At 43.0% G+C, this 13,773-nt stretch overlaps 1 protein-coding gene across 3 annotated transcripts in view; it reads right to left on the reverse strand.

Moving 5' to 3' along the window:
• LOC116389186 (connector enhancer of kinase suppressor of ras 2) overlaps positions 1–13,773 on the reverse strand; it is a 67,496-nt gene that overhangs the window by 25,200 nt on the left and 28,523 nt on the right. For all 3 annotated transcript variants that reach the window (XM_031857665.1, XM_031857663.1, XM_031857664.1), the window contains exons 3-8: positions 12,630–12,832; positions 11,382–11,469; positions 10,095–10,136; positions 3,968–4,087; positions 2,954–3,013; positions 1,811–1,879 (exon numbers count right to left, since the gene is read on the reverse strand). In XM_031857665.1, the coding sequence (XP_031713525.1) occupies positions 1,811–1,879; positions 2,954–3,013; positions 3,968–4,087; positions 10,095–10,136; positions 11,382–11,469; positions 12,630–12,832 (582 nt within the window). The remainder of the gene's footprint in view (positions 1–1,810; positions 1,880–2,953; positions 3,014–3,967; positions 4,088–10,094; positions 10,137–11,381; positions 11,470–12,629; positions 12,833–13,773) is intronic.

Consider the following 13,773-nt stretch of genomic DNA (forward strand, 5'->3'; position numbering starts at 1 on the left):
AGTGGTATCGATCTTCTCTTCTATATCTCGGCTTGAAAGACGATGTATGCGTGTTCCTCAAAATATCAATCTATTCCTTTAACAGAAGAAGCCAAAGTTCTCAAATTGTTTTGCTTGTAAATACAGGTATTCTGTCCACACTGATATTGTACAATTTCCAACAACGCCGAACCTTTGACAGAGAATTCATTTCAACTCTGAATTCACTGAACTGAGAGTGAACTGGACCGTGATCGTGTAACCCTTGTTAGCTCAACCGCAATGGTGGACAGTACACAACAGTGTACGTCAACAGCAAACACGAGGCCCTTCCTAACCAGTTTAGAAAGGTTCTGTTATGCAAATATGCAGAGAGCGAAGGGAAACAGGGAGAGATCTACCAAAAATAATAATAGAGCATAAACTGCTGCTGGAGAGGTTTTTCGAATCCCCGGGGTCTTCATTATTTTCCCAGATGCTATTACCTCCACATAATTATGTTGCCTCTTCAAACAATCAGTTTGTTATTTGAGCAAATTCCACATTTTACCTCAAAAGAGAAGCTGAGCTAAAAAGTCCTGTTTTGAAGTGGGTCTCAAACAGAAGCTCATGCATAGACATGAAGGCAGCGCTGTTGCTAAATACGTGGGATAGGCCTACATAATGATTCCATAATGGAATGGAATTTGTTCCTTCAATATTCACATTTGTCTAATTCTTGAATATGGAGCCTCACTAGATGGACTTATCAGCCGTGATGTTGGAAGAGAGTTTGTGGTATGTGTACATATTTCCGCCCCAGCAGCTCAATTTAGGATTGAAAAAAGTGCGATCTTGAAGGGACTTCCCTCTGCTGTTCTTCCTCTCCCTCTCCTCCCCAAGTCCCTCTTTACATCCTCCTCCCTTTTTTCACCCCACTCTCCCAGCTCTGCCTCATCCCAACATCCCCTGACTGCTTTACTCCCCTTTTCCCCATCACACACACATACACCCACACCTGTGTCCTCCCCCCCCCCTCTGCTTATCTCCTCCCCCAGAGTGAGGGATCAGAGTGGTGAGGGTCTAGCTGAGGGAGTAATGAGGGGTTGGAGCTGAGAGCCTGGCAGGGTGTGATCTGCACCGTCACCCCGAGGAGAGAGAGGGAGAGAGATAGCACGCGGCTCCATCACGCATCAATCAGCGCCTGCATGCCCAATGAGCAGCACCTATCGAGACGTACAGGGAAATACTTACAGGAAAAAGCACATAAAAGACGTCTACACACAAGTCCCCCCCCCCCTTGGAAATCTCAAATAAACGCTGAAACAAATTGTTTGTGCCAGAGCTGACTGACAGCAACAGCAATAGACAGCGCGCTCAATCACATGCTCTCACAAGGCGCCGTTCCATTTAAAATGGCTGCCCATTTCCACGCTTCCCTCTGATGTGATGAGTTGAAGGCAGAAATACAACTTATTCAATTCGGAAAGTGGAACACGAGTTCACATTTCAAACCAGACGCCTCCTTCAGGGGTTTGGAACGGCAATGGGAGCAAATTCCGGAAAGAGTGAGCTGACAATCACGCTGGACTGAACAAAGGTAACAATCGTCCTATAATCCGCTCACGCAGCAAGTCTAATTAGCCTACATAGCTGCACAGGACAGGAAACGCCATGGCGGCAGCGGTGGTGGTGTTGGTGGTGGTGGCGGCAGACATCGTGCTCCTTGACATATCGTCAACATAGCGCAGGATGGAGAAGGAAAGGCGGTTTGCAGTGGAAACACATGGGAACGACGTTTCCTGTGACTCTTTGTGACCACGGTGTTGTGTTTGGAAGCTTGTTAACTCACCACTGTCTGGTGGTTGACTTGGATCACCTCATCCCCTGCATGGATCTTCTTACACTGGTCTGCTGGAGACTGCAGAGGCAGAAATTGGAAGATAGAATAGAACAATGGGAACACATTAGTGGTGCAACGGACCATAGTTGATCCGTGATCCCCTCCCCTTCCACGGTTCGGCACACATGTGAACCGCAAATTAATTGCACAATTTAACCACCACAGTGTGAAATAAAGTTTTACTGCCAATCAATACCGGACGATATTCAGTAACGATATGGGATCAGCATAAATGCTTTGAAGTTGCCCATCCCTGATAATGCTACATTGTGAACAACGGATCCATGTTAAATTCGGCAGGAGGAAAGCTAGTAATGTTAGCGGCGCCGGAGCTAATGACTAACGTATGGAGGTTCCATTGAGTTACATTGTGATGTGTTTATTCCCTATTCAGTAAAATTGAGTATGGGGCAAAGGTAAATTATAACTTGATGGTGATGTGTTCAAATGTAATCTGGAAAATCGTCGTTTTTGGCGAGAAACCTAAATAAATCCAGTTGTTTGAAGGACATATTTTCACAGCTACACATAAATGGATGTTAGAGATGGAATTATGACCTGTTAAACTTCTTAACACTAGAACTAAGCAGCTTATAATACAGAGTAAAAACTACTAATGACAAGATTGTTTTCATCAGCAAGAATACAATCTTCAAATTTTCTAATGATTTCAATTTCACGTTTTAATGCAAACAACCACTATAGATGACTGTAACTAAATAAAAGCATAACATTTCAATTTCTTTACGGTTTATATTGACCCGGAACAGTTGAAATTATTTTTTCGCGCGGCTGTGAAGAAAGAACTGGTCTTGAGCCTTGTATACCAGCAGCTATAGCTAAAGTCATCAAAAACTATCAGCAAGCGGTTTCGGCAGCAAAGAAACGGGATCGGGGCATCTCTAAAAGTTCCCTTTTTTTTCCTCTCTTCGGATCTGTGACGCTAAACAGTGATACGATCTGACCCGACAGTGTTGTGATCCCTGGAACCCATTCAGGATATGTTGCTGTAAGGCATGGACTCATTGTGCAATTTGAGACAATGAAGTGTAGTTGGTGTTGAGCTTCCTACCGAATGAAACAAAAACTCACATTCTCTGTGGTTCCGGTGATAACGTGGAGCCCATCATACGTCGATTTGATATACATCCCCTGAAACACAAGCACAGGGAGGGACGATTATATAACACATACACGGGGAAATACATGATACGTTTTACATCTGTAAACATGTGTCTATATCTGCGTCTCTGTTGGACTTTTGTCAGATTTAGCTCACAAAACCAAGGACGGATGGATGACAAATTAAAGGGATGACCAACACGAATTGTCTTAGTAAAGTGTTGGTCGGCCAAGAGGCTCCAGAACAGATTCAGTGATTCTCGTTTTAGATCCTCCAGATCTTTGAACTCTTCCTCCAAAAGATATTCTCTCATTTTGTGTTTTGATGATGACGGTGGTAGGGAGCACCGTCTTAACGTGTCGCTGCAAAATCTCCAATCGGGTTGACTTCAAAGACTTTAGTGTACGATACACATAAATTATATACTCCAGTGACCCCTCAAGCTCTGTATGAAAGCTTTTGTTGTTTTCCCACAGATTTGCTCATGTCTTTCCAATAATTCGTCTTCATCTGTACTTGAAATTTTACCCAACTAACGTCTTGACTTGAAAGCAAAAATCATTCAAGTCTCACATAAATAATGAATACGAGTGTAAAAGGCCGGCATTGCATATTTACACACGTTGAATATTTAACTATTGTTCCTATCATGCATTCAAGAGGCGATTTATTCAGTCGTGTAACAACACGATCAACAACTTTGAAAGAAGACTGTTAAAATGCTGTGTGAAAGACAATAAATAAAGTCCAAATGCCAATTTACTCGTGAGGAATTGTGACGCTAACACGCTCCTTGGAGCTAAGGGGAACTGCAGAGTCAGGTGATGATTATCTGTGACCCAACGGTGACCCCGTTCACATTAAACACAGCCATTTGGTTTATATGACTAAATAGGAATTTTGTTTGTATTAAATTATTGATTAGTAAACTTTTAAAAACAGCTCTGGTGGATACATGTGTGCATGCTCAGCTGTGTCCTTACCAGCCCTTCACTGGGCATGATGCTGGTGAGGTGGACCACCTCCAGATGGGCAGACTGGGAGACCAGAGAGTCTGACGACAGAGAGATGATGTGGTCGCATATCCCCGCTAAGGTCTTACACTGGAGATGATGTCGGAGGTAAGGGAAGCAGGAAGGATAAAAAAAGAAAAGACAGGAAAAGGAGTGAAAGAGAGAGTGAGTGGCAAAAAAGTGAAAAGAAAGTTATTGAGATTGGTTTTGGTTCGCAAGGGATGCCGTGACCTAGCTGGAGGAGGTGAAACAGAAATCATTTCATCAGATTGTTCCACATCGCTACTTTCATCACTCCAGCACACAAACTGTTTCCTGTCACAGTCTGTCCACGGGCATGCCCACAAGACACTGTCACAGACAGAACAACACATCACCGATACCAGCCAACCCCGAGGTGCCCGGATGGCATTTTCAAACATCTAAATTACAGAGCACAGATTTCATTTGTTCTTATCTGTCATTTCTTTCTTTTCTTATTTTTTTTGGGGGGGGGGGGGGGGGGGATTTGCATCAACTAAACAAAATCCGACACACTGTAGAGTGGTTAGATTATCCGTGCGCCAGTTGTTTCCACTACACCTAAATTCCTAATACATTACCTAATGAGTGCATCTGAGCAAATACGCCAAATAAAAGAGCGCGGCTCCACGTTGCCTTTGTTTCAAATAGACCTTGACTGTTTTTCAGGGCATTTGTCTGCTCGGTCATGCACGCACGTTAATTTATCATCGGCAACATCTCTGCCTTCTAATCGTGGCTGACTGACTACAGTGGGTTTACAGAGACCGTTACCCTGGTGATCCTGCCTCATCGCATCGCCGCTTGGTGCGCGCGCACACACACACACACACACACACAAATACAGACACACACACACACACACACACACAAACGTAACAGACATACTTGTCAGAGAATATATGTTGTCTGCATTCACACAAGCAGCATGATGGTGATGAACCCTGCATAATAAATCTTCTGATCTCAATCTTAATGAGCAATTACCGGATTACGGTTGATGAAGTGAACAGAGGAGATCTTTAACACACGCACACACACACACACACACACACTATAGCTCAGAGCCTATGATTCATCCAGTGTGAGAGAAAAGGTGGATGATCTTCAGCGAGCTGGCTATTTGATGCTTATGCTCTCCCTCTCTCTGTCTCTCTCACTGTGTCTTGCTCTCTCACACACACACACGCACACACACATTTCAATCCTTTTCTAGGTCAGTTATTTGAACATTACACGGCCTGTTTACTTTCCCATGTTTACACAGAGAGTAATATTGTGTTCTATACAACGTGTAGGCTCCAAGTTACGTAGGACTGTTTGCGTCATCCGCTGATACCAAACAAACTATAATTTGAAAAAACAAACCAAAAGGGGAAATAGATAAATAAGTGATAAATAAGTAGAGGAGCAGCAGAAGCAGAGTGTTGTCCAGCCCCGCTCTATGGAGCTATAAATAGCATGTGAAGTCCCCAGCTGGAAACCACACAGCCAGGGACAATGTTGCGGCTCTGCATGTATCCCCTTTGATCATTGGACTAATAGTCTTGACCTGGGATTAACACGGGCCGAGAGACAAAAAGGCCCGCTACCAGTGTGGAGACTCTCGACTCCCCAAGCTCTGACACACCCAGCCTTGATCTGACACGCCTCTGGGGAATCAGAGTGCAGATTATGGGGAAGTTAATTGATGTGGCTGGCTGGCGTGAGATTTAAGAGCAGTCAAACAGAAAGCCAGACATAGTATGCTGCCAAATGGATTAAGCTCTGGCTGCACACTGCCCCCCTCTCCTCACCCATCACCTCAGTCATTCTCACTCTCGCATACTTTCCCCATCGACTCGCACCTTCTCTATCGCGCACACACGCCGAGCGCGGCACAGCCACACTCCACATGCGTGAGCATACGCGGCAAATACAAACCTGGAGCCGAGACGCAGGGGGAAGATGAAGAGATGGGGAGGGAGAGGCAGGGAGGGAGAGTCCGGGAGGAGAGGGGAGAGAACAAGGGGAAGGGGAAAAACACACAACTAGGACAGTCTTATGTAATTCCTCTCATCCTTATGCATGCATGCACATAAAAACACAACTCATACACACTTCACGCTCCATCAGACACACATAGACTCACACATGCTCATATCTTATCTCCTTTGCAAACACACACACACACACACACACACACTCACACTCTCTCTCTCTCTCTATCCCCGTCCATCTGATTGCTGCAGGCCGTAGTCTGGAAGAGAGCAGAGTAGCAGTGGGGTTTTGCATTATTAAGCAGAAGCTGACAAACGCACAACTACGGCTACAGTAGCTACACGGCAGAGCTGACCAGAGCATTAAACAGTCTCTGAACCCCATTGTGCACACTGGAGACTCCTTTGTACTGTATGTCTGTCCAGAAACAACCTCCATAAATCATTAAAGCCAATCTACCAACACCACCATGAAAAAAGACCTGAGTTTAAAAGTTTCATTTCTGTCATTCTGTAAAAATACACCAGTAAAATGCAGACTGGGTCCTTTTAGAGCAGGGGTCTCAAACTCAAGGCCCGTGGGCCGAATCAGGCCCGCCACGTCATTTTATGTGGCCCACGAGTCCGCCAGCAAAAATATATATCTATTTTTTTTAATTAAAATAAAAAAAAAAGAAAATTTAATGTTAGACTTGATAATAAAATATCCCCATAGTCGAAATTATCAGATAGAAAGTCGAATTTATTAGATAGAAAGTCATAACTATGATAGAAAGTCATAATTCTGAGATAGAAAGTCAAAATTATGATAGAAACTTAAACACACAGTCATAGAAGCAGCTCTTTGGCTGGTTACCCTACACTTGAAATGGAAATGTATTGTGAGTACATTGAAGACTACTTTAAACGTGGCTTTAAAACACATGAAATACTTCACGTGGGATTGTGCAAACGCACCCTTGAAAGGATTTTAAGCTTTGAACAAAGTTATTGTAATAACTTGTGTTTGATATTTTCTTTAATAGTTTGATCTTTGACAGAGTAATGTGGGTTTCTTAACCCTAAATTAAAGGGATAATGACAGAAATGTGCTTAAATATATTTTTACATTTATATAACTGCATGTACAATATTTTTACACTTGAATAAACAATAATCAAATGCAGAGACAGTTATTTACCAATATGTTAGGAGTAGGTACATTTACACCGTCTTACATTTACAACCGGCCCTTTGAGGGCGACCGTGATGCTGATGTGGCCCCAGAGTGAAGATGAGTTTGACACCCCTGTTTTGGAGTATCTAAAGTCAATGAATCTAACTAATGCATTAACATGCATTCGTTATGTTAATAACTTATAACAGTTTAATGTAGTAGCAGGGTGAGGTGTGGCTCATTTAATCTACTATAAATAATGGCGTCATTTGAATATTATTATTTCAAAAGATGATCATGAGCCTGTGATGAAAATTTAAATCAGGGAAGTTAAGGTACCATGTCCCTTGTCAAATTCTTGAGTATATATACAAGACAATGTTTCTTCGCTGGTCTGAGGTGTAGTTTTCTCAGAATTAGTTAGTTAGTTATTAGTCAGTTAGCAGTTAGGTAGATAGTTAGCTCGTTATTTTACATTTCTACGTCATCTCAAAAATGTGGTCCACCCCACACTGGCTTGACAGCGCTCTATGTTAAATATCCAAAATACAGCAAACACTTTCCCATATATGTAAAACCCCCAAAAAAGGATCTTACGGCTAGATTCATTGAATGGAATGCATGTAAACACATTTGGAAGTAGATATCCCACTGATAAACAGAGGAAAGTGTGAAAGAAATGTTAATTGTTTCTGATAATTGTATACCCTGTACACCCTGACACCATTTTCACTGTGGCTTTTCGCACGTCTGCTAACTACGGCATATACACATAAATAGAACTGTTTTTCTTAACAGACACCGCGCTTCAACTCTCAGTTCTCCTTTAACCTTTAGCTGACCTCTTTGTTCCCCTCCTAACTGTCTGTTTCTGAGCAGACGGCGTCTCACACATCAGCATGTGACACCTACATCCTTTAGAGCAATGGTATGAAAGCCAAATGTAACTCTAATATGGTGCTCTTGTTCTGTGGAGACCATTGATCTCTGTATGATCTGAGCCTATTCGCATATATGCTATAATAAACTCTTTTTACTCATCTTCTCGGCTTTCTCAAGGTAACTGTGAAATGCTTTCCAGAATAATATGTAAATCATTAAGAGGACACATTGGACACGACCACGTTCCTGTTCCAAATGGAACTACTGTCCTGTCTCAAAAGTAAGAGGTAAAATATGATCAGATCTCAGCATCATCATCTTCATACATGCCTGTCTGTTGAGCTTCAGCTAATTCATTTCTAAAACACATACAGTAGTAAACAAGGTCAGCAAGAAAGCAACGTCTCAAGACAAACACCTCCTCCTCCTCTCTCTCCCTCCCTTCGCGGTCTCCCTGTTTCACACATAAACCTCCCACACATAACAGACTTAGTCAAGAGTAGCCTTTAGTCTGGCACCCAGGGTTTGTGTGTGTGTTTGCTTATGTGTGTGCACACATGTGCAGAGCCATTTCAATAGTTGAGTTTCCCTGATGTCCCTGTCCTGTGCCGTTAACAGGCCCCGTAACAACAGAGGTAAACGACAACCAAAAAGCTAAAGGGGGAAGTCACTTTGACGAGGGGGGGACATCGCATCACGGGGACACCACCGTCTCAAATACAGACTTATGATTGGTTTTGTTTGTAGATATATGTCATACAATGGCATATATACGTATACTGTATACTAATGGAACATCTGATGTGGGATTTATTTCTTGGCGTAAAATGGTCAGATATGTTTTCTGTGAACTCCCCCTGCTAACGTTTCATTTGGTTTCCTCCACCTGACCTTGAATGGCAGCAGGAAGTGTCCCGATCCGACTGTCAGCCCGGATCAGACACTAGCTGCTCACTCGGTTTCAGACGTGGACACAGACAGTTCTCCGTCATGCACGCACGCACGCACGCACGCACACACACACACACACACACACACACACACACACACAGAGAAGCTAAACCGGAGCTTTCAAAAGGCCTCGGGCTCGCTTGCGCTTTAACGTGCAGTTTTGTGGCACAAATTCCCACGAAAAAAACACACACAGTGCTCTTCCACGCAGAAAACACACATACAGATGTTTTTCAGGTTTTTACTGTGTTTATGAACTTGTGCAATTTTGTTGCAGAACCATTACGATGGTCATCGCAACCAAAATTGCAAAAGAATGTGTCTATCAGCAGAGATGACTTCATTAAAGGAATAGTTCCACATTTTAGTAAACACAGTAAAAAGCTGGCATGATTCTGTCCAAAGATAACAAAATCTTCCTACCGTCACCTCCACAAATTAGTTATTCACATATAATCATCATGTTATGTCTCCTTTGTTTTATCTGTACAAAACCTGAAGTGAAAAAATCACAACTTTTTATGGGATGGTGTGTTTGAAAGAGGTTATGACCGGACTGTTTCTTGGCCCGGAGCAGTAACTTCCTGGAGTCGCTGCTGGTTACCTGGCAACTGCTCCCCTTTTTACGCTTCTTCTTTTTTACGGATTTGTATGGCCAAAATAATCTAAAATACCGTGTTGTCAGGTGTCAGGTTTGCTGTTTTACCCTTGTTTCCAACCCTTATCTAAGCTAAGCTAACTGTCTGCTGACTGTATCTTCCTATTTAACGTACAGATAGAAGAGTGGTGTTGAACTTTTCATCCAACCCTCGGCAAGAGAGCTGATGTTCCAAATTGCTAAACTACTCCTTGTTTCAGAAAAGAGAGATTCTGTGAATAAGAACCTTAGAATATGTTGAATACAGGGCTTTACAAACTAATGTGTGATCCGACCAGAGAGGAAAGGATGCTGAAATAAAATCAGACTATATACACTATAGGATAGCTGTCTTGATGTAACTATTTTATCTTTGCATTTAATAGATGTCATTATTGAGTGTGCAGTTGTGCCTCTTCCCTGTTCTCTGTGATGGCCAAAAAACGTTGACATTTTAAAGCAGAAACTTACCACATGAAGAATCTTATTCTCTGTCTCATACACGGTGCAGTCCTGTAAAATGAGAAGAGGACAGAAAGAGAGGGAAGAAGGAAACATGAAATGGAGAAAGCATCAACGTGGAAGCTCAAATATCTTCCTCCAAAATATAAAAAAACAGGAAAAGGGGGGAAATGAGACTGGTAACAGGTGGAAAGATGGATGACTTATTTTTCGATGAAGAACATCTGCAGTCAGCTATTTCATATCTAACCTTCCACACTATGCATATTACTGTATAATCTAGGCGGACTAAAAAGATTGGATTGACCAGCTCTGGATCTGCTCCGTTGCAGGATTTAGAAACCACACTATTCGAACATGACAGATTGTTATTTAACGATAGCTGATAGTTAATCTATTTCTGGGAAAGCAGCCCACTGAATCCACCACATGTGCATGGTAGCCGCTAATTCATCCATTTGATGCATTAGTGCGGGCGCTGCTGCCACCTTTGTCTGTGCCGCTGCCTGCAGCCTGGCAGCCACATGTTCATTTGGCCCATTGTGGACCTATACGGTGGCCCCTTTCTCCTGCCTCTCCTCTGGCCCTTGTAAGTGGGGGTGTGTGGGGTGTGTGTGTGTGTGTGGGGGGGGGGGGGGGGTTATCTGCTTGGCTCCAGGACTCACTCCGGGCACACGCACAAACACACTCTCGCACACTCTAAGCGGGCTCTTACAAGGGAGAACGTGGATGGAGTCCAGGAGAGCAGACATACTTTCTGTCCAAACAATGAGATTTCTGCAGTATTGAGCGTGTGTGCATGCGTGCGTGTGTGTGTGTGAATGCACTCCCAGTTTTATTTTCTGAAAAAGTGCATTTGTGTGTGTAAATGTGGTGAATCCACACAAGGGAGCGAGCCAGAGGGGGAGAGCAGAAGGAGGACAGGAAATGAAGGGATGAGAGACCCCTAGCTCATTCTCCATCAGGGCCCACCAGTTAAGCAGAGGATGTGGTCCAACAGTGAGTCAATGAGCACTTTGCCTACGGCTGTTACTGAGAGCGACTCGTCCCATCAGCCGTGCCGCACACAGCCGGTGGGGAGTGGGCATATGTTCCACTCATAGTCAAATCTATACAAACGAGCTATAGACCCAAACAAGCTGTGTGAGCAGCGTTCGCTCCCAATCCAAACCCACTTTAGCTCTGCCTTTTCAAATCCACAATGGTGACCTTTTATTGTGTCGGTGCAATGAATACGGACATGATGGATTGTGTGATGCATGCGTCCCGTGCGTCCGTGAGAGCGTGTGGAGGCACCTGTTGCACGATGGTGGTCAATTCTAGGCAGAGCTGCACAATGTTGTTCTTCAGTAATGAGTACTCTGTCACGCTGGCGAACGGAGACCTGAAGCAGACAGGAACAAAAAACCGTCTGAAAATGTGGAGAACATTTGTAGAACATTGGATTATAGCGTCCTGGCCATGATGTCATTCTACATTTTGTTATTGTTTTCATCAAAAGCTCCTGTTTTGAAGTACATCGTTTATTTTCTCCAGGGTAAAATAGCTCCCAGAATCACTCTTCAACGAATGTGAGCAAAGCATATTCGGCCATTCTATTAAAAAAAAAAAAAAAAGAGTTTCTTTCCGTCTTGAGGACGTGATTTTTGCCGTATTCTTTTTTTTATTTTGTTCTGTTTATTTATTTGCAAACAGTGTGATTTTGAAAAGCTGTGATAGGGCAGTGAGAGACAGAGCAATACAAAAATATATATTCTCTGCTCCTCTCAGAGCACATGAGCAAGTGATAAAGACAAACAACAATATTTGGTTTTATATCGTGGCCAGGAGGCTGTGCAACACAGGGATCTACTGAAGCTCAAACATCGCTCTATTTGCAAGTGTTTTCTGTTGTTTCGTATGGTTTCATCAGCGGATCTAACTTCACGATATCAACATAAAAAACAGCCTTCCTTACCCCGTCTATGAATTATGATTCTGTATGAAGTGGAATAATATCTGGACCACCCGATGATGTGCAGCACAATATACACGATACAAACAACCTAAGTTTACTATGTGTTATTATAAAACACATTCTCATTCACAACTCGTAAGACAGAGTCAGTTACATGCACAGTGTCTTTTCAAAATAAACTCCTGTCTTCACAGGAAATTAGGTTTAGGCAACAGAACCAGTTAGGTTTAGGATAAGAGCGTGGTTGACTTTACCTTGACTCAATATGCAGTCACGTGACTTACGACTGATGTGACAAAATAAGTCAACGTTGACTGTTAGTTTCTACGAGACACGAACAGCGGTCTTCTGGGTAAAAGTCCTGTGTGTTTGTTTCACTGTGTGTGTGTGTGTGTGTGTGTGTGTGTGCCATGTGTGGTTAAGTTACTAATTTCTAATAACAGCTGTTCCGGCTCATTAAGATATAATTTATATATTTAGATTATTGTGATTATCCTTACTTGATGAAAATAGGGAATATTGTCCTAAAAATAAATGGTCTAATTCCCAAATTCATTTCACAGCGTGGGTGTAGGTGCGGTCGCTACCTGTCGAGCCAGGCGAGCAGGTTCTTGGCTGCACCGATCAGATCCACCACCGAGGTGAGGAAGTCGTTGGGTAGCCTCCGTGAAGCGCGTCCATCGTAGTGTCCGCCCCTCCGTCGGCCCAGGATGAAGTTCTGGAGGTTCTTCGCCGAAGCGTTCAGCTTGTGGGACAGAGTCCGGAGGTTCTCCGTCTCTAGGCCGTAGTTCTGGAGGACAAACAGAGGGATTTGTTTTAGAAGTATCACACATATGTATCGCTGCTGCTCTGCTAACTAGCGTGTGGAGATTTATTGCTATAAATCACTTCTTTGCAGTTATTTGTGGCAGTGATTTGTTTGATTGGAGATCAAATAAATAGTTCACCAATTTGGAATCTGTCCGAGAGTTAGCTGAAAAGATTATACCACTCTCATATGTGTCAGTTAAGTCCTATTGAGATGGAGTCAGGATGTGGTTAGCTTAGCCTGGAGACTGGAAGCTGTGAGGGACAGCTAGCTAGGCTCTCTCTAAAGTTCAAAAATATGACCACAAACACCTCTTTTGTTAATACATTCACTTATTAACACTTTGTATACACAAAAAGAAGTGTAAAAACGACCATTTGTGGTAGCTAGCCCCATACTTGACTCAAAAAACTCAAGCTATTGATCATCTCATCTCATATCCTTCATGTCATATCCTTTATGTCTCCACAAAGAAACATGAGTTATGTCATGTGAAACCACTGCAATACATTTAGGAATAGATACAACGTATATATGTACTTGTATCTGATAACCTTTCCATAATTGTTATAGGTTGAGCAGGAAAAGTATTTACTGCGATTGAACCATCAGTGGTTATTCAGAGCGGAATGAACTAAAACTAGAATCAATATCTCTAAATCTCCATTAGCTTTTTCATATAACAGTCACTCTCCACTCCAATACAAGAACACCATGCTGGTCGAGTAGCCCATTACTGCACTGTGACCCTTTTAAATAAACACACACACACACACACACACTTACAGACCCACTGAGCCACATTGCGCTCAGCGTCCCAAGGCAGCTCCAGTCATGTCCTGCCTGACAGAGCCTGATTCTTGCTGACACAAAGGCTACACACACATACACACACACACACACACTCACACACACACACACAC

The sequence above is a fragment of the Anarrhichthys ocellatus genome, unplaced genomic scaffold (genome assembly GCF_004355925.1).
Source record: "Anarrhichthys ocellatus isolate YVR2014 unplaced genomic scaffold, GSC_Weel_1.0 scaffold19, whole genome shotgun sequence".
Classification (NCBI taxonomy): Eukaryota; Metazoa; Chordata; class Actinopteri; order Perciformes; family Anarhichadidae; genus Anarrhichthys; species Anarrhichthys ocellatus.